At 44.8% G+C, this 21,364-nt stretch overlaps 1 protein-coding gene across 4 annotated transcripts in view; it reads right to left on the bottom strand.

The window, feature by feature from the left end:
* Window positions 1-21,364, bottom strand: part of DOCK8 (dedicator of cytokinesis 8) — a 243,967-nt gene that overhangs the window by 73,418 nt on the left and 149,185 nt on the right. For all 4 annotated transcript variants that reach the window (XM_039461451.2, XM_039461450.2, XM_039461452.2 and 1 more), the window contains 7 exons: window positions 21,056-21,157; window positions 16,895-16,990; window positions 16,012-16,246; window positions 12,366-12,530; window positions 11,289-11,458; window positions 8,894-8,989; window positions 4,202-4,297 (listed from right to left, as the gene is read on the bottom strand). In XM_039461451.2, the coding sequence (XP_039317385.1) occupies window positions 4,202-4,297; window positions 8,894-8,989; window positions 11,289-11,458; window positions 12,366-12,530; window positions 16,012-16,246; window positions 16,895-16,990; window positions 21,056-21,157 (960 nt within the window). The remainder of the gene's footprint in view (window positions 1-4,201; window positions 4,298-8,893; window positions 8,990-11,288; window positions 11,459-12,365; window positions 12,531-16,011; window positions 16,247-16,894; window positions 16,991-21,055; window positions 21,158-21,364) is intronic.

Here is a 21,364-nt window from a genome sequence, read left to right as displayed (position 1 = left end):
GGGGTGAGACATGAAAATTTTTTCCCTATGTGGGCCTTTGTGGCCCATTCAAAGCAGGGGTACCTCTAAAGAACCCCTTAATGCGGAACTTCATGTCCTGAGCTAGTAAACTAGGTCATCCATTTATCTTCATTTCTCCAAGGTCTGGCTCAGCAGTTTCTAGAAGCACAGGGATTTCATTCATTAGCAAGTGTGAAATCTGCCCAAGGATTGTGTCTAACAGCTCTAATGCCAGAGGGGTTGTTCATTAGCGCTTGGACATTGACACAACTGGAGGGTGTTAAACTGCCCAGGTTGTTGGCTAAGGCCAAGGAAGCTATTTTTCTCCAGCTTCTTGGTTGGGTGGGGAGCTGTTTTGTTTTGATTTTCAAATAACTTCCTGGGCATTGGTCAAGCAAATGCATAAACAATGAATGGAGGATTCCGTGCCTTGTCTGAATCCGATCAATTTCCTTGCAAAGTTCTGGCTGGAGGATGAATTCCATTTGCCTCTACCCCCAGCTCCCTGATGGATTTCTTGTCCTTTCTGTCTCTGAATGCTGGGAAGGGGGTCTTGATAGATCACATCACTCAGGCCCCCTGAACCTTTGGCTTCCAGTTGAGTTGGCTAATAGCAGCACCAGCAAGGGGATCAGTGGTTTAGAGAACAGAGAGGCCCAGGCATTTACTCACTTCTGCTACCCTCTTCCCTGCCACAGTGCTGTCCTGGCAGTGGCAATGCTTTTCTAAGGCTCGAGGCTCCTTTTCTAAGACTGTCTCATCTGCCTCCAGATTTTTCTAGGCCCCAGTTATACTGCTGTACTCTTGTTTCTTTAGAGCTACCATAGACAAAGGCTTCTGCCAGCTGCAGCACCCTGGGGGCTCTTACCAATCTTCACTGGCCCCTGAACCTCTCATACATGCTGAGCAGAGTCCTTTTGTTCAGTGCTTTTCAGTTAACCCTTCTGAGCAATAGAAACTCTGTCCTGCCAGGACGTGACCAACTTAGGTTTTAGGCTGCCGGTAGAACTGGTGTCTTGGTTGATCTGCGTGTTGACGAAATCTTGCAATGTGCTTAGATGAGCAGGGCCTTTCTTCCCAAAAAACTTCCTCTATTTACCATAAGGGGCTTCCTAGAGATACGACAGGCCATGTGCTTTAGCTTATGGTTTCTCTCCTGGGCCAACTAAGCCCTAGTAAATAAATGTGCGAGGCCAAAAGCAGTTAGGGCAGTGAAGTGGTACTGCTGAAGGCTTTGGCTGACTTGGAGCCTCTGCTTATGGCCACCACCCTTCTTCCTTCAACCCCATCTGTAAACTGGGGATAATAAAAGTTCCTCCTGCCTCAAGACTGCATGAGGATTAAATTAGATAATGCTTTAAAATGCTTAAAACATTGCCTGGCACTTATATAGTAAGATGCTCAGTACATTTTTGATGTGACTGTTCTTTCTCCCATTGGGATGCCAACTATTAATGGGATTCTATGAAGAACAGAGTCATCATTATACCTGCAGAGAATGCAAACTTCCCTTGGAAAGAGAGCTCTAAGATGTCACATGGAACCATTCAGACTTAGCAATACTGAATGCTGCATTGGGAATGAATTATTTGTATGAATTATTCATAGTTGGATTATGACTCAAGTGAATCTTTTTTCTTTTTCTTTTCTTTTCTTTCTTTCTTTTTTTTTTAGAGACAGGGTCTCAATTGTTGCCCAGGCTGGAGGACAGTGGCACGATCAAGGCTCACTGCAGCCTTTAATTCCTGGGCTCAAGTGATGCTCTTGCCTCAGCCTCCTGAGTAACTGAGACTACAAGTATGTGCTACCACATCCAGCTAATTTTTTCATGTTGCAGAGCCAGGCTAAGTGAATCTTCTTTATGGAGAGACCTGATGGTGGGTGGGACGTATAAATAGAAGCAAAATATAAAGGGGATGGAGTGTTGGTTTTGATACTTCTCATGCCTCAAGAAACAAGAGGGGAATGGGTTTTATGGCCCAGTCTATTCCTTGCCAGAGCACGGAGCTCATGTCTCATTGCTAATGCTGTTGCCCCAAGACTTGTGAGCTGCAGCCACCATGTTAATCAGATTGGCTTTTAGAATTAAAAAAAAACAAAAAACAAAAAACAAAACTGGTGCTGGCTGGGTACAAATTCCAAAAGACCTATAGCTCTGTTTAGGACTCACAGAACAGAGGGGGTGTGGACCAGTGGATCATTAACAGGCTTAGCAGTCATCTGAGAAGACAGGTAAACGCAGAATGCTAGCCTCCAACCTCCTAATTTTAATGCTTTGAAAAATAATCTCTGTTTTATTTCTACGAAGCACCTCCAGGTGGTTCTGTGGCAAGGATTTGGGACCATGCTTTGGGATGCTTCTCAAACTAGAGGTTGGGACTTTGCAAAACTTGATTGGATTTGAATCCTGGATGCATTTCTGCGGCATGAACCTGACTTCTTTTGAAATCTCCTCCACATTGCTTCCTATTTCCTCCCCAGCGGATGTTTTGTTTGTGTTTTCTTTGCCCTCTGTTCTCTGTTCTCTGCGTCCTATGTCCTGCTGCTCAGCATTTCTCCCTTTTTCTTAGGCTTTACTTCCATGTAAAAACTAGAGCTTAGGTGGAAACCCTCCCATCTCCTTAGCCCTTTTTTTTTTTTTTTTGAGATGGAGTCTTGTCACCCAGGCTGGAGTGCAGCCGTGCCATCTTGGCTCACTTGGCTTAAACCTCTGCCTCCTGGGTTTAAGCGATTCTCCTGCCTCAGCCTCCCAAGTAGCTGGGATTACAGGCACCACCACCATGCCTAGCTAACTTTTGTATTTTTAGTAGAGATGGGATTTTGTCATGTTGGCCAGGCTGGTCTTGAACTCCTGACCTCAAGTGACCTGCCTGCCTCGACCTCCCCAAGTGCTGGGATTACAGGCATGAACCACCGCACCTGGCCTAGACTCTCTTTTAAAAAAAATATGATTAACTTAATGGGACAGGGGAAAGAACCCAGTGAATATAAAGCTAACACTATCACTAAATCTCAATCTACTCCAAATCCTCCAAATTGTTTGCATATACATTTTTATGTAGTCGGTATCTGTGTCTTTATACCTTTTTCATTCAACATCTCACTATAAGTCTCCATTGATCCACATTGACAAAATGTTTATTTTTAGTGGTTCTATGGTAAAATCCTTTTAATTCTATTAATAATTAAACAAAAAAAATAGTTATCACTAATAGTCTCCTTATTTTAAAATTAAGGTATTACGGCCATACCTTTTGCTTTTCTGCTGGAATAATGGTAGAAGTTTTCAGGTAAACAGATACACAAATTTCATTCTGTTTTCCAACAGATATTAGTTGGGCCTTGCATGGTACCAAGCAGTGTGCTGAGGCTAGAGATGAGATAATGCAAGAGAGACCCAAATCCTAAAAATCTAATAGTTGAGACAGAAAAAAACTATTAAAAATTGTGATAAGTGCTGGAAAGGAAATAAATAGGGTGCTCAAAGGAGAATTATAGAGGAAGACGTATACAGTATAAGGTGGTCAGAAAAGGCCTCTTGGAGGTGATTCCACTAAAGCTGAAACCTACAGAGAAGAACAGAAACTGTGTGTTGGGGGTGAGGAGGTGAAAGCGAGGGAACAGGAAGAGAATCTGGAAAAGGCCGTGAGGCCAAAACGATCTTGGCATCTTCAAAGTACCTAAAGAGGACCGATGGGTGAATGGTGGCTGAATGATGGGGAAATATGGTGGGAGATGAGGTTAGACAGGGAGGTGAACAACAGAATCATACAAGGGCTTTTGAGGCCATGATAAAAATGTGTGCTTTCTCCTCAGGGCAGTGGAAATCACTGATGTTTTTAAAAGGGGCGTCACATTATCTGTTTAGTACTGGCTGCCGCGTGCAGAATGGGTGTGCCAAGGGCAAAAATGGATACAGGCAGGAAAAAGGACGTTATTGCGAGAGGCACCTGAGAGATGACGGCGTGTGGCCTGGTGGGGAGTGGCGAAGGTGATGAGAACTCACAGGAGACACGGAGACAGGCTTTTATGGTAGAAGCAATGCTATTTAGTGGAAGAAGGATGGGGAGGGGTGAGAAATTAGATTATTAAACAACCCCAGGTTTTTAGTAGGGGGAACTCAGTGAACAAAGTTCATTCCTTTCTGCTGTATGTTTCTCTTGACCTATTGAGCAGAGACACAAACATGCAAGAATCTTACCAGAAGCTCAAAGAAGAACCAGGCATACTTGAAGACTGTTTCTCTCACCATTCCAGTGCTGACCACCATCTGGAGGGCAAGCTCCTCATGGAAATGCTAAATAAGAACCACAAAAATTAGGCGGTGATGACAAAGGCTATTATTCATCAACACTTTTTTTCTTCTCTTTTCTTTTCCCCAGTTTAATAGCTTGTTAGTTTCTGAGGCACGTGTCTTGGATGTTCTAGGCCATTAAGTCGTGGATGGCAAAGTCAGTGCTGAGATCACCTGAGACTGTGGGACACTAAGGTGGGTAGAAGGCTGAGTTCTACCTTCTTAGACTAAGTACTGCCCACTTAGTCTCAAACTCCTGAGCTGTGCAGGAGAGATGCATTTGAAGGAACGGACTCAGCTGGGAGTGAAACTATTCTATGGGGGAAGCATTCCGAGTAGTCATCAAAACTGGTATTGTCTACTTTCTCTCAGGTCCTGTTGAAAACTCTGTGTGACCACATGCAAGCCATTCCTCTCTCTGCCCTCAGTTTCCTCAGCCGTAAAAACAGCTGGTTGGTAGAAGCAGTTCTCAAATCTTTTGAGATAGGGTCACACTCTGTCACCCAGGCTAACGTGCAATGACGTAATCTCGCTCACTGTGACTTCCCTGGCTCAAGCAATCCTCCCACCTCAGCCTCCTGAGTAGCTGGGACTATAGGTGTGTGCCATCAAGCCCGGCTATTTTTTTTTTTTTTTCATAGAGATGGGGTTTGCCATGCTGCCCACTTAGTCTCAAACTCCTGAGCTCGAGCAATCTGCCCACCTTGGCCTCCCAGAGTGCTGGGATTGTGGATGTGAGCCACTGTGCCGGGCCTCTCAAACTTGAATGTGCATCAGAATCCCCTGGATGGCCTGATGAAACTCAGACTGCTGGGCCCCACCCCCAGAGATTCTGATTCAATGCCTGGGAATTTGCATCTCTAACAAGTTCCCATTCTCCGGTGCTGCTGCTGCTGGTGGTCCAGGATCACACTTGGAGGACCACTGTCTAGAACAGGCATCCCCAAATTATGGCCCTAGGGCCACATGCGGCCCCCTGAGGCCATTTATCCGCCCCCCCCCCACCGCACTTCAGGAAGGGGCACCTCTTTCATTGGTGGGTCAGTGAGAGGAGCACAGTATGTGGCGGCCCTCCAACGGTCTGAGGGACAGTGAACTGGCCCCCTGTGTAAAAAGTTTGGGGACGCCTGGTCTAGACAGTATCTAAACTCCCTTGGAGACTGGACAATTTTTGTTTTTACAATACCACCATGGCATTGTGGGAAGCAGGATCAGTGGGGTTTCTGAGTGGATCTTGTGCTCTGAAAGGCATAGTGGTATCAGCCTTAACTCACAACTTCTAAATTTTGATGTCCCAGGGTCAGATGCTCGAAAGGTCCCCCAGCTCTACTTTGTGTCTTCACTTCCCTTCGAGTCATCTACTGCTTGGTAGCAAACGGAGGCACATGGTGACTTACACCTTTCCCATTCTCCAGCACATCTAGTTACGTGTTGGTGTTCCTGACAATCATTTTAATGGGGAAGAAGTTTAAGACTAAAGGTAGGGCAACCAGTCCATTACAGTTTGCCTGATAATTTCCTGGTCTTAAAATAGAAAGTCGCACATCCTGGGGACTCCCTCGGTCCGAGGCAAATCAGAACGGTTGGTCACCCTAATTAATGCCAAAAATGATGTCTAGAAATTTTCTGTGGTTTTCATTTATCTTAGGCCCACAAAACCTAGAATAAACATGGATAAATGCATTTTTTATCTGGGTAAGAAAGTGAGTAAGAAAGCTAAAACTATTTGAACACCCTAATATCATATCCTTATTTGCAAATTAAGTTTTAAAGTCAACACCTAAAGCAAAACCTGATTACAGCAAACATTGCTCTTGACAATCATTTATATTACCCACAGAGGGCTGGGCGTGTTGACTCACGCCTGTAATCCCTGCACTTTGGGAAGCTGAGGAGGGCAGATCACTTCAGGTCAGGAGTTTGAGCCCAGCCTGGCCAACATGGTGAAACTCCATCTCTACTAAAAATACAAAAATAAGTCGAGCATGGTGGTGCATGCTCATGTAGGTGAGATCTCATCTACTCTGGAGGCTGAGGCAGGAGAATCGCTTAAACCCAGGAGGCAGGGATTGCAGTGAGCCGAGATTGCACCATGGCACTCCAGCCTGGGTGACACAGTGAGTGAGAGATTCCATCTCAAAAAAAAAAAAAAAATTACCCCCAGAATACAGTATGCACGCAACTCAGTGTCCTAATTCTTATGCACATTAAAATTGGAGAGCTACTTAGCTAAACTAAAAGGTGACAAAGGGAAGATCTCTGTATACACGCTTGGGTATTTTAGCCAGTTAGATCCCCAGTGGGTTAGGGGTGATGAATGGAGAATGCTTAGGTGTTTCAACCTATCAGGTTGTTGGTTTCACCTCATTGTGTGAGGTTAGTCAAACCTAAATAATTTTAATACACGTTAACCCATTCGTTTGCTGTCGGCACTCTTAAGTGAAGCGCTCTCACTTGAGAGAGGCGTGGAGTTGAGTTTTAATCTAGCAGGTGGTCTAACTGTGCACATGATATAACTGCGCTACACCTTGATCTTCTCATTGCAGGAAAGACATGCAACCCTAGCTTCAAAGGTAGCCTCTAGAAAATAGGTCAGTTTGGCTGCTAGAGCCTTATGGCAAGAAGAGATTAGACAAGGATAAGCTGCTTCTTAAAGTCATTTACGCTGCTTTCTGGGGAGCATTATTACATGAAACACCTTGCTCCGAGGTTATCTAAAATAGCCAAGCAGCAAAACCCTGTTTGCTCAGCTATAAAGGAAACATATTGGCCCAACTTCCCTTTGAAATAAAATGTCCTTATTCTGGGCATTTCAGGTCAAAGCATGGCAACTGCAAAACCAAACAGGACATGGGTTAAAGAAGTCAGGCTGCAGGCCAATAATGGTTTTTAAGAAAGGAAAATGGTAAAGTACTTATAACCAGATACTGCATAGGGCCTGTGACAGCCTAATGCTGCATTTTAGAGAAAGTGGACACATTTCTTTTTAGTCTCACCATATCTTCTTTCACTTTTCCTTTTATAGTTAAATCCCGCTACCTCTCACTAGACATATGGTGCCCGGATTACTGCAGTGTGGAGCACCAGGCCCTGGCCCTCCTGCACCTGATCTTTCCCTCGTCCCGTCGAAAGGGAGCCTTGGGGATGCCCGTTCCCTCCTTGCCTGTATGATAAATATTTCCCTGTGATGTTAGCTCTTGCAAATGACTTCCTGTGCTATTCTTTGCAATTAGCATATTTACTTTTTTTCTTCTTTTTTTGAGATGGAGTCTCATTCTGTCACCCAGGCTGGAGCGCAGTGGCATGATCTCAGCTCACTGCGGCTTCTGCCTCCCATGTTCAAGTGATTCTCCTGGTTTAGTGTCCCGAGTAGCTGGGATTACAGGTGCCTGCTACCACACCCGGCTAATTTTTGTATCTTTAGTAGAGATGGGGTTTCACCATGTTGGCCAGGCTTATCTTGAACTCCTGACCTCAGGTGATTCACTGGCCTAGGCCTCCCAAAGTGCTGGGATTACAGGTATGAGTCACCATGCCCCGTCATATTTACATTTTAATACAGGTCTTCAAAGACACTAAAATCTTAAGTAGCTACTATAATGGTGAGACTCTTGGGTGCTTAGAACAGAGGAAACTCTGGACACACAGCTTTCCCCCCGCCCCTACCCAACACGCAGACCACATAGGCTGTGACTCTGGGGAATTTTGTTGGCTTGAAAAATCCTGGTAAGCAGTTTAAGAGCTTTTAAAGTTTCTGAACTAATAGGTAAGGCTGATTGTGGGGAATTATGAGGAGGCATTTCATATTACTTTACTTAGTATTGAAACAAATGATACCTAATTATTGCCATTCACTTTTGTCAAGGATGAATTGACCCAGCTTTTTCTCTACTAAAAGGGGGCTAATGCAGTGGTTTTCAGAGTATGGTCCCTGGACTAGCATCAGCTGAGAACTTGTTAGAAATGCACATTTTTGAGCCTCCAGCTCAGATCTATTGAATCAGAAACTCAGTGGGTAGGGTCCAGCGTTAAGTTTTAACAAGGCTTCTAGGTAGTTCTGATGCATGGGAAAAGTGGGAGAAACACTGAGTTAATGGGCAGTTAGGTGGTCAATGCAGGGTAAAGGATAGGGCTGCAAAAGTGTGTGTGTGTGTGTGTGTGTGTGTGTGAGCATGGCAGCAACAGGCAGGGGAGCACTTTGAGTAGTTTCAACACAGTGTGAGAGCATGAGGAAATCCTTATATTCTTTTTTTTTTTTTTTTTTTTGACTCATAGTCTCAAGCTGTCACCCAGGCTGGAGCGCAATGGCTTGAATCTCAGCTCACTGCAAGCTCCAACTCCCGGGTTCAAGCAATTCTCCTGCCTCAGCCTCCTGAGTAGCTGGGATTACAGGTACCCTCTACCACGCCTGGCTAAATTTTGTATTTTTAGTAGAGACTGGGTTTCACCGTGTTGGTCAGGCTGGTCTCAAACTCCTGAGCTTGTGATCTGCCCGCCTTGGCTTCCCTAAGCACTGGGGTTACAGGTGTGAGCCACTGCATCTGGTCTGAAATCCTTCTGTTCTTATCCCATAATTGTCCTCTCATTGCACTTCAGTACCTTTTTGCTGGCTGGCCTTGGGGCTGTGGTTGAACTTGTAACATCATTATTGCCAGAGCAATAGTAAGACATTCGGCTGCAGTTGCGATCGGCGATCTAAAACACATAAACCATAGCTTACCAGTCAACCAACCATGGAAAGGTAAGCCAGACACTTGGAAATCACAACATCAGAATTCATTTTTTACATTTCTTTTTTCCCCTAGTTACAAAGATAAAACAATTGCCATTAGTAAACATAAAACAAAGCAAAGATGGTGAAGTTACATCTAATTCTACTTGCTCTTGAGACAATCACTGTTAATAATTTATGTGTAGCAGCTGACAGTTAAAAACTCTTTAAGAATCTGGGGTGCTAAGTAGTCCCTTCCAACATTCTAGCAGTCTGTGACTTCAGGGGAAGAGCAGGCAAAAATGTGTGGGAACAGTGTCTCTCTGTGGTTGAATATGGTACTGCACCAAACTGTCTCCTAACACCAATACATTGTCAAAAACTACCTCTGAAGGGAAGTGGAGGGGTCATGCTCTATTAGACATTTTCTCCCCATGCTAAAAAATCATTAGAAAATTGTTAACCCTGTCCACATAAAAATTTAATATTTTCATTTTTATTAAAGAAAAATATAAAGATCAAAGGTGTCAACAATAGCTGCAGACCACTTCTCTCCTGGGTGATCAGAAAGTGGTATTGCTGAAAGGAGCCTTCAGTATGAGGCTGAACCCTGGTGGGCTGGCAAATGCTTAACAACCAGTTGTCAGGGGGGTGGGGCTAATTGGTAGCATTTGCCCATTTCTGTTCCATAAATACTTTCATCATAGCTGATTTCAATCTACCAACATGAAAGTGTAGAGTTAGGGAGATATGTGTGGTGGCAAACTGTTATATAGTATTTCCACCACACAGATACAGTAGACATAAAGAACCAAGAACTTAGATATGGTAGTGTATAGTGAAATTATTAGGAAGGGACTAGGTTTATCTTTTTTTTTTTTTTTTGAGACGCAGTTTCGCTCTTGTTACCCAGGCTGGAGTGCAATGGCGCGATCTCGGCTCACCGCAACCTCCGCCTCCTGGGTTCAGGCAATTCTCCTGCCTCAGCCTCCTGAGTAGCTGGGATTACAGGCACGAGCCACCATGCCCAGCTAATTTTTTGTATTTTTTTAGTAGAGACGGGGTTTCACCATGTTGACTAGGATGGTCTTGATCTCTCGACCTCGTGATCCACCCGCCTTGGCCTCCCAAAGTGCTGGGATTACAGGCTTGAGCCACCGCGCCCGGCCAGGTTTATCTTTTTAAAGTGAACTTTTAATTTTGGAATAATAATTTTTTTTTTTTTTTTGAGATGGAGTTTTGCTCTTGTTACCCAGGCTGGAGTGCAATGGCGCGATCTCGGCTCACCGCAACCTCTGCCTCCTGGGTTCAGGCAATTCTCCTGTCTCAGCCTCCTGAGTAGCTGGGATTATAGGCACACGCCACCATGCCCAGCTGATTTTTTGTATTTTTAGTAGAGATGGGGTTTCACCATGTTGACCATGGTCTCGATCTCTTGAGACCTCGTGATCCACCCGCCTCGGCCTCCCAAAGTGCTGGGATTACAGGCTTGAGCCACCGCGCCCGGCCAGGATGTCAGTTTTTATTTGCTTATAAAATTCGGCATTGCTCCTTGGGATTTTTTGTTTTTGTTTTTTTAAATGGAGTCTTGTAGCCCTAGCTGGAGTGCAATGGTGCAGTCTTGGCTCACTTCAACCTCTGCCTCCCATGTTCAAGTGATTCTCCTGCCTCAGCCTCCTGAGCAGATGGGAATACAGGTGCCTCCCACCACACTCGACTAATTGTTTGTATTTTTAGTAGAGATGGGATTTTGCCATGTTGCACAGGCTGGTCTCAAACTCCTGGCCTCAAGTAATCTGCCTGCCTTGGCCTCCCAAAGTGCTGGGATTACAGGCATGAGCCACTGTGCCCGGCTGCTCCCATGGATTTTTTTTGTGAGATAATCTGTGGATGTTAATGAACGTTAAGAGGTAGATATTTAAAAAACAAAACGTTAAAGGCAACCTTACTAGGTATCAAGAAAAGTTAAAGCTACTTTTTGTCCTTGAAAATAAAATGCATGGTATTTACTGAATCCATGTGGCTAAAGCCCTGATGCTCTAAAACTTTGCTACCCGAGTTAAGTAGTTCTGAACAAATCCCCAAATGCTCGTCTTGCTGATGCATCTGTCAGAATGGTCTCAATCTGTTCTAAAGAACGTTAATCACTTCAAAGCTGAGCATTAAAGCATCTGACCAGGACAGTGGGCAGCAGTAACAGTTGCTTTTGTGTTATTTCTCCAAGTTTTAGTTAAACAAATAAAAAAGCCTGTGTCCCCTTCCAGAGTTTGACATCTTTCCTACCTTTGAAGACATGATATTCTTCACTTCCTCGTCTGCTGCGGAGTGTGTCCCCGCAAGGTCTGGGTTACTGCTGCTCATCACCCGGGCCTGCAGCAGCTTCGAACTCACAGCAGCAGCTGATGTGCGTCCATACGTGTGATAGCGGGGGTCGGGGAGGGCAGTGGAAGCACCTGCACCCCCCAGGTATAAACATGTCAACAGACAGGGGAACAGAATTACTTACTGAGTTTAAGAAGGAACTGAAGAGGGTTAGGGTACATGAAAACCCACTGGATTAGGCTTTGGAATTAGGGTCTTCTTAGCAAATGCTGGTTGGGGCAGGGAGGCAATTTTTTTGGAGAGAAGTAGATGGGGCATGAGGCATCGAGGAGTGGTGGGGATTATGGGAAACAGCTGACACATGCCTTGTACAAAGGCAGGGGCTACTACTGGCTCCAGTCTATTACCACCATGGGGAAATGGACCCCAGGGTTGCTAGAGCTTCTGATTTCTCATGAGAAGCTACCAATGTGGATATTTTAAATTTATCAATATTTAAATGACAACCTCACAATTCATGCAGTGAGGTTTCCTCAGATTCAAAAACCCAGAGTCCTCTGAACCTTGTGAGGATTACTGTCTATGATGTATACAGCTGTTTTTCGTCCTTAAGTGTTGACATGTTTTCAAAAGTGGTTACGGGAATCTATGAGAAATTACTATTTTTTTTTTTTTTTAGACAGGGTCTCACTTTGGCAGAGTGCAGTGGCACAATCTCAGTTCATTGCAACCTCTGCCTCCCAGGTTCAAGCGATCCTCTTGCCTCAGCCTCCCAAGTAGCTGGACTATAGGTATGTGCCACTACACTCTGCTCATTTTTATTTTTATTTTTGTAGAGACAGGATCTCTTTATGTTCCCTGGGCTGGTCTCCAACTTCCGGCTCCAAGTGATCCTCCCTTCTCAGCCTCCTCAAGTGCTGGGATTGCAGATGTGAGCCACTGCACCCAGCATAGCATGTTTTATTTTGGATTCCACTGCAGTGGAGTGGAAGTGGCGACGCCCTGCCCGCCAAGGTCCCACACTCAGGGCAACTCTACCTGACTTGGGGATGTCCCTTTGCGGCTCCGGCAGGCGGAAGGCATAGTACACGTAGGACGCCAGCAGGCAGCTCCTCCCGTGCTGGTCCTTGCTCAGGTCCTTGCTGTTGTGCAGACTGTTGGCGATGGCCACCACGGACTCGAAGGCAAACTGGGAGAAGTTGGCTGAGGAACCAAGAGAAAAATGGGTAGCCCCACAGCTGGTCCTTAAGGGGTCCGAGGTGGAAGTTTCTCCAGGACGGTGACAATGAGTCCCGACCGCTGACCGACACAACTAGGCCCGGGAAGGGTAAATGGTTTTGGTGAGCTCTGGCGCGCTGGCTCTAGGACCACAGATGCCTGCACATTCCCTCCTTTGACCTTCCTCCTCCTGCCACTGAGTAGCATTGATGGTTTTTAACGACAAAGACTAAGACCGTCCTGACGTCCTCCCTCTCTAAGACATGTTGTGAACTGATGCTACTCAGTGGGAGCTGCAGACTGACATGACCACTATCACCTGGTTGCTTACTTAGAAATGCAGACTCTCAGGCCCCACCCTAAGGGGTGTATTCATCAGGCTCTGCATCGTTACAAGATGCCCACGTGACTGCTGTGCACACTGTGTTTGAGATGTGCTGTGCAACGCTGATTCTTGTACAGATTCACCTAAAACCGTATGCATATCAAGTCATTCCCACAGTGGGCCCACACACACTTGATTTACTGCATAGACCCTCTCGTTCTGCTGCCCCAAGCCTCCGTAGTTTCGCTCCAGTCTACTTATCCAACCTTGTACCCTGTTTGACTCAGATTCAACTTCTCTTAAAATGAGGCAGTCATCGTATTGCCTCATCGTGTCTGCTGTCTTACCTCTGAGACTTTGCTCATGCTGCTGTCCTCACCTAGAAAGCCCTCCTCACTCCCACCCACAAAGTCGCACCAACCCTGTGAATCTCAGCGCAGATCCCACATCCTCCATGAAGTCATCTGACTCCACACAATACAGGGCTCAAGTGGATCTGAGTGATGTGATTCTCCAGCTGTTTCTGCTGGTAAACTCTCTGTGAAAGGTGGAATCCTTCCCATGCAAGGTGCATTTCTCATATTTTTTGTGCCCCTACTGCGCCTTCCACTGCATAGACACAGAATAGGTTGTGAATAAATGCTTGTAGACTAGCTGCCTCCCTTCACTCTGCCTTTGCCAACACCCCGTGGTCCCCACACCACAAGGTGGCAACTTGCTATGGAGAAACAGCTCAAAACATATAAATATTTTGTCTAGTGAACAAGTCTGTATTACATAGCTGAAACATACAAAGCAGTGTGCCACATTTGTGGGGGCATAGGAGGCAATCGAGGGAGGGCAGAGCTCTGCAAGAATCTAGTTGGAGAGGAAACTGCTACACGGATGAAAAGTTAGCCTCCAACGCAGGACGTCTGATCTGTGGAACCACAAAAGATGCATATCGGGGTGCAAAGCAGAGTGAGAGATTAAGAGGACATGCTCGTCCCTGGCTCTAAAAGCTCCCTCACTTCATTGTCGCAGCCCGCTTCCACAAGGGGTCACCTTCTACCACCAACTGTGCTATTGACTTTCTTCCTGACACTCCCCTACGTTCGTGGTTCTCTGCTGCGCCACACACATCTCCTTGCCCCTATTTGGCTGCTTTCACTCGAACCCTTCTTCAAGACCCTCTCTTCATGTGGACCTCCTGCATCCTCCCAAACGGATGTTTTCTCACTCTCTCCTTTGATATCACCCTCCCACCACCACTGTAAAATTTAGCTGCGTCCCTTTGAGGACTTTTGTCCTGGGCTGCTGGCTCTTTGCCATATTATAAGTCCTCTGAGGTCTGAGGTGCTCTTGGTTATTGTCACAAAGCCTGTAAGTTTTAGTACAGTACTGGTCATATGGATGGTACCCAAAAGACGTTGGCTGGACTGGAGAGCAAAGAGCTATACAGGCACAGCTGAAAATGGTGCCAAATAAAGACGCTCTGCACCAGCCAGTCCACCTTGGAGGAGTTAGGACAGCCACTGGACCCTGGTCTTGCCTCCAGTATAAGCTTCTGAGATTATTTTCAAGGGAAAATGTACACATTGTATTTAGTGTTAATTTATGAAAAGCTTTTTTTTTTTTTTTTTTTTTTTTTTTTTAAGACAGAGTCTTGCTCTATCGTCTAGGCTGGAGTGCCGTGGCATGATCTCGGCTCACTGCAACCTCCACCTCCTGGGTTCAAGCGGCTCTACTGCCTCAGCCTCCCGAGTAGCTGGGACTACAGGTGTGCGCCACCACACCTGACTAATATTTTGTATATTTAGTGGAGACGAGACGGGGTTTCACTGTGTTAGCCAGGATGGTCTCGATCTCCTGATCTCGTGATCCACCCCCCTGGGCTTCCCACAGTGCTGGGATTACAGGTGTGAGCCACCGCGCCTGGACAAAAGTAAGCATTTAAAATAGACTGTAAGAGAGAGAATGGATGAGTTCTGGAGGAGGGATGAACAGGCACTGACTACGAAAGGGTATGGGGCTTTATTTGGAGCTGATGAAAATGTTACGAAAGTAGATCATAGTGATCATTGCACAACCTTGTGAAAATGCTAAAAACCACTGAACTATATGCTTTAAAATAGTGAGTTTATGTTTTAACAATTGATTGCATTCTGTTTAAGTGATCCTTCCCTCCATTTAACGTAGGTTGTCTTACTTTAAAATGTTCCATTTCCTGTTAGTCAAGAAAACAAAAATACCTTTTTTTTTTTTTTTTGAGACGGAGTTTCGCTCTTGTTACCCAGGCTGGAGTGCAATGGCGCGATCTCGGCTCACCGCAACCTCTGTCTCCTGGGTTCAGGCAATTCTCCTGCCTCAGTCTCCTGAGTAGCTGGGATTACAGGCACGCACCACCATGCCCAGCTGATTTTTAGTATTTTTAGTAGAGACGGGGTTTCACCATGTTGACCAGGATGGTCTTGATCTCTTGACCTCGTGATCCACCCGCCTCAGCCTCCCAAAGTGCTGGGATTACAGGCTTGAGCCATCGTGCCTGGCCAATTTTTTTTTTTTTTTTTGAGACGGAGTTTCACTCTTGTTATCCAGGCTGGAGTGCAATGGTGCGATCTCGGCTCACCGCAACCTCCGTCTCCTGGGTTCAAGCAATTCTCCTGCCTCAGCCTCCCGAGTAGCTGGGACTACAGGTGTGCACCACCATGCCCAGCTAATTTTTGTATTTTTAGTAGAGATGGGGTTTCACCATGTTGACCAGGATGGTCTCGATCTCTTGACCTTGTGATCCACCCGCCTCGGCCTCCCAAAGTGCTGGGATCACAGGCTTGAGCCACCGTGCCCGGCAACAAAAATATTTTAAAGGGAAAATAAATTTATCAATGACCAGAAATGGAATTTGAAAGACTGCCTATACTCATTTAATAAAGTTTATAAAAAGCTATAATATTAAGAACCCTATTTCAGTGTTTCTTTTTCTTTCCAATATGCAGAGAGTCTAAAAGAAAAATAGCACAAGACTTGGCCTCCCTTGAACACACGTCATCATTGGAAAGGAAGATCACATTGTCTCTGGATTTCTGGAAGGTCAGGATTCATTAAAGAAGGCAATGCTTCCTTGCCCCTGCCTCCTCCCAGCCCAGCCCTGCTTGTTCGTACCTGTCTGGCCAGCGATGACCATGGGCTGCACAGACAGCTGGAAGAGCTTGTCCAGTACCAGGTGCAGGAAGAGCACAAGCGGCTCCAGGCGGGAGGAATTCAGGCAGATGATGCTGAGCTTCAGCTCGTGCTCCAGTGCCGTCTCGCTGATCTTCTGATCCAGCACGCGGATGGGGAAGGTCACCTGGCTCTCTAGGGAGTGGCAGAGAGTGAAGAACTTCTCCAGGTGGTTGTCCTGGGAAGGCAGAAGGCAGGGCTCATGGGGTTTTATCCCATCAATGTTCACCAGTGGATTCATAAACACAACCGAATAGCTCTTTACGGGTAGCACCTCTTACCCAGTTTTCAAACCAGAAGTCCTAAGATATGATGTTTCAGACTGAGGTTATGAACTTCTTTGTAGAATGAGGTGCACAAGATTGGACCTTTCAATAATTATTAGCTAAAGAAAAAATAATTTAGGCTCTGACATATTCTGTAAGCAGAGGTCAGCATACCAGGTAAGTTTGGAGAACTCAGACAGTGGCAGGCAAAGGAGGGAAAATGGAACTTCTTTTTAAAGGCTGGTAAAGTGGCAGAATTACAGAGGGAAAAGAGATAACAGCAGATGAGAGTTTCAAATCAAGTCTCCCTGCAAAGTTTCTCAAGCAACAGTGCAGGTACTACGTTCTTTTCTTTCTGTGCTCAGTGGTTTTGTAAGGTCTTTCTATTCCAGTGACAAATGAAACCTAAACAGATTTGCATGTCCCCACAAAGAACTACAGGATTGTTTTTTATTTATCTGTAGACAAGGATTTTCATTGATTTTTTTTTTTATCGGCCTGTCCTTCAAAGGCTCCTCTGCTGCACCTTTACCTTCATTATTAACTTTGACTTTTCTTACCTGGGTATGCACAGAAGAAACAGCTTGCACTTCTATATTAAATACTCCCTTATGTCCTTCAGCCCACTTAATGGGAGGATTTTGTAAGGGGACTTTCTGTGTTAAAGAAAAGAAAAACATTAGCAATCTAATTCCCTTTTCTGATTACTAACAAGCAATGCAGAGCAACTTGACTGGGAATGTCAGGGTTATACCAAACTCTCTTGAAAACTAACATAACTGGTCTTGGAGTCAGGAGCCCGGGACTGAGGTTCAATTCTATACCAAACTAGTTATTATTCATTCATTCATTCATTTTGAGACAGGGTCTCACTCTGCCACCTGGCTGAAGCACAGAGGTGCAATCACAGCTCACTGCAGCCTCGACCTCCTGCTCAATTGATCCTCCCATCTAAGCCTCTGGAGTAGCTGGGACTACCCGCACACACCACCACACCTGGCTAATTTTTCTGGTTTTTTTTTTTTTTTTTTTTTTTTTTGTAGAAATGGGGTTTCACCATGTTGCTCAGGCTGGTCTCAAGCTCCTGGGCTCAAGTGATCCACCCGCCTTGGCCTCCCAAAATGTTAGGATTACAGGCGTGAGCCACTGTGCCCCACCTCAAACTCTTTATTTTTACATAGACAAGTCATTTAAACTTCCTGGGCTTTAATGTTCTGTTGTCATACTGCAAGGAGGGGTTGAACTGTGTGATCTGCCTCTAAGTTCCAATCCAGCATGCTAATTCTGGATTCTAGGAATTGAAATAAACCAAGATCCCAGCAATTTCCCCATTAATCAGGACTGTCAGGACAAAGTATAGAATAGCTTTACAAGACATGACATTTTAATACTTTTGAGTACCCGACATTACTTCCCCTTTTAACAAAATTCTTCCAAGTGTTTCTAACATGTTTCGAGGCCTGCTTGGCTCCTGCTCTAATTACTCAAAGTGACTGTTTTATACTGTTTACATATCAATATCTTTGTAGGCCTTAGAGACAGCTCCTTGCCTTAAATTCCCATGGCAATTGCATTCCTTTAAAGATGCTCTGCAGTGCTGAGTGAGGTGGGCCTCGCCTAGGTTTGCCCGTCTTTCATCATAATGGAAGGTAGGTGTGTACACGGGCTGGAAACACTTAAAGCTATCTGAAGCTGGCACAAGCTGGGGCCCAAAGTAAGTTCTAGCCCATACCCGAGTTCTCTTTGAAGTATTAGGAACTTTTAAAAATTAGTTACCAATATTTGAAAGCCTGAACATTTCTTAGTTACCAATATTTGAAAGCCTGAAAATTTCCTATAAAAGACTGCTTTTCTAACTTCATTTGAATACTGGAAGATACGAAAAAAATTGGCCTTATATCCTAGCATAGTACCCGTCTGCAGAGTGAAGGAACAGCTGTCACCTTTAGATGGGGCACAGACAATCTCCAGAATGAACAGGTGCCACCGGAATAAAGTATTCATTGATGTTACTCATCTGGATCCTGTGGGCACTTCAGTTTGCTATCTGTGATCTAAAATAGCGCTGTTCAGTGGAAATATAATGTGAGCTATTTATGTAATTTAAAGTCATCTAGGCTGGGTGCGGTGGCTCATGCCTGTCATCCCAGCACTTTGGGAGGCCAAAGCAGGTGGATCATGAGGTCAGGAATTCAAGACCAGCCTGGCCAATATGGTGAAACCCTATCTCTATTAAAAATACAAAACTTAGCTGGGCATGGTGGTATGCACCTGCTTGGAAGGCTGAGGCAGCAGAATCACTTGAACTGGGGGTGGAGGTTGCAATAAGCCGAGACGGTGCTACTGAACTCCAGCCTGGGCAACCGAGACTCTGTCTCAAAAAAAAAAAAATTCACCTAGTAGCCACATTTAAATAGTAAAAAGGGACTAGGCATGGTGGCTTACACCTATAATTCTAGCACTTTGGGGAGTCCAAGGTGGGAGGACGACATGAGACCAGGAGTTTGAGACCAGCATGAGCAGCATAGCAAGACCCTGTCTCTAGTGTTAAAAAAAAAAAAAATTAGCCAGGCGTGGTGGTGCTCGCCTGTAATCCCAGCTACTAAGGAGATAAGGAGGCTGAGGTAAGAGGATTGCTTGAGCCTATGAGTTCAAGATTCAGTGAGCTGTGATCATGCCACTACACACTGTCACACTGCCTGAGAGACAGAGTGAGAGCCTATCTCTTAAAAAAAAGGAACATGTGAAAGTAATTATATTTCATTTAACTAACATAGCCTAAGGATTGTTTCAATAGGTAATTAATCAATGTAAAAAATTACTAATACAACATTTCACATTTTTTCCCTACTAAGTTTTTGAAATCTGGTGTATATTTTACTTATGGCACATCTCAGTTTGAACTAGCCATATTTCAAGTTCTCAATAGCCACATGTAGCTAGTAGCTATCTTATCAGACAGTGAAGGTTTAAAGGACACTAAGAGAGGCTAAGGGTATATATATCTAAACACAGCACAGGGCAAGTAAGAAAAAGGAATTAATGTTTATTTAGGAATTGAATTTGTGGTTTGGCACGCATATCTCATTTAATGCTTACAGCAACATTATAGGCAGATATGGGCTCAGTTTCATCTTTGAGACTTAGACAGGGTAAGCAGCTCACCATATTCACACAGCTAGGGAGTGGCCGAATCTAGATGCGGGTTTGTCTGTCTCCAACACTCAGGTCTTTCCTACAGCTTAAGAAGATAACTAGGAGTTCTAAGAAATTAGAGTCTGCAGGCCAGGCACGGTGGCTCAAGCCTGTAATCCCAGCACTTTGGGCGGCTGAGGCGGGTGGATTACGAGGTCAAGAGACCGAGACCATTCTGGTCAACATGGTGAAACCCTGTCTCTACTAAAAATACAAAAAATTAGCTGGGCATGGTGGCGCATGCCTGTATCCCAGCATCCCAGCTACTCAGGAGGCTGAGGCAGGAGAATTGCTTGAACCCAGGAGGCGGAGGTTGCGGTGAGCCGAGATCGCGCCATTGCACTCCAGCCTGGGTAACAAGAGTGAAACTCCATCTCAAAAAAAAAAAAAAAAAAAAAGAAATTAGAGTGTGCAATGTGATGATGAGAAGGTGGTTTTGAGGGCTACTGAAAGGTGTTGATGTTCAAATCATAAAGACCAATCAGGGAATGTCTGTGGACATACTTGCATTGCCCCTTAGATGGCTTTGAGGAGAGAAGTTTTGGTCTACCAGGCATGTGCCTGTGGCCTAGGGCAAAAGATGCTTCTCTCTCCAGGGAAAAAGGAAAATTAGAAGAAAACAGCCCCAAGTGAGGCGGTGGATGGTGAAAGAGCAGAGAAGAAAGTTTACTTTGGATTCCAAGTTTAAAAAGCAAGCATTGAAAATATATCATTAGTGAGATAACTGAAAATTTGATCAGTGACTGAATATTTAGTGATACTAAGAAATTACAGTTAATTTTAAAGTATGACAATGGTATTGTGATTTATCAAAATAAAACCTTTATCTTTTAAGATGCAGACTAAAATGAAATACGATGTTGGAGATTTACTTCAAAATAATACTTATTGATGTAAACCTACGCAAGGAACTGAGAAGTGTGACAGCAGTGTGACAGCCAGTGCAGTCAGGGTGGACAGTCCCCTGGGCTCCTTTTATTTTTTATTTTTATTTTTTTGTTGCGATGGAGTCTTGCTCTGTTGCCCAGGCTGCAGTGCAGTGGTATGATCTCAGCTCACTGCAACCTCCACTTCCTGGATTAAAGCAATTCTGCCTCAACCCCCCCAAGTAGCTGGGACTACAGGTACCTGCCACCATGCCCAGCTAGATCTTTTTGTATTTTAGCAGAGATGGAGTTTCACCGTGTTGGCCTCAGTTTGCTTCCTCTTCTATAATACATTATACTAGGAATCCCTCAGTGATAGATAATGCAAGGTAATGCTGCCTTGGGTGTAGGTTGCATCTACTAAACATTCTGATTCGGTGGCATTTGAAAGAACGAGGTTTCATAGTCAATTATTCCTCCCATTCTAGGATGGGAGGAATAATTGACTATGAAACAGAACAATGTGTTCTCTGAAAACACAGTGTGCTCCAGAGAACACGATGAGCACGTCTGGTCACATGGGAATGAGAAGTGGTTCTGGGAAGGTGGTCCAAGACCACAGCTGGAAGAGAAACAGCTGATAACCAGCTTGCCAATTACCTCAGCAGAATGCATGGAGTAGTTGGGTGGCAGTTTTTCCAAAGCAACTGGGAGACAGTACGATCCAGTCTGAAGACGTTCATTTAAGAGAATTGGCAGCCACTGAAACAGATGATGTAAATAATAAAGCGGTATTTATTACAGCATATAATTCTGGCAATTTATCTAGCTCACAATAATCAAATGCAACTAAACAATGATTAGATATTGACCAGGACTCTTTTTGGCAGTAATTTCTGTCCAGTTCTTTGCATTAAATCCCCCAGAGCTCCTGAGATGGTAGTATTGATGATTTACCGCTTTCAGAGC

The sequence above is a fragment of the Saimiri boliviensis genome, chromosome 2, assembly GCF_048565385.1.
Source record: "Saimiri boliviensis isolate mSaiBol1 chromosome 2, mSaiBol1.pri, whole genome shotgun sequence".
NCBI lineage: Eukaryota > Metazoa > Chordata > Mammalia > Primates > Cebidae > Saimiri > Saimiri boliviensis.
Note: the sequence above shows the minus strand (reverse complement) of the source record. Positions and strands in the feature narration are given on the sequence as shown.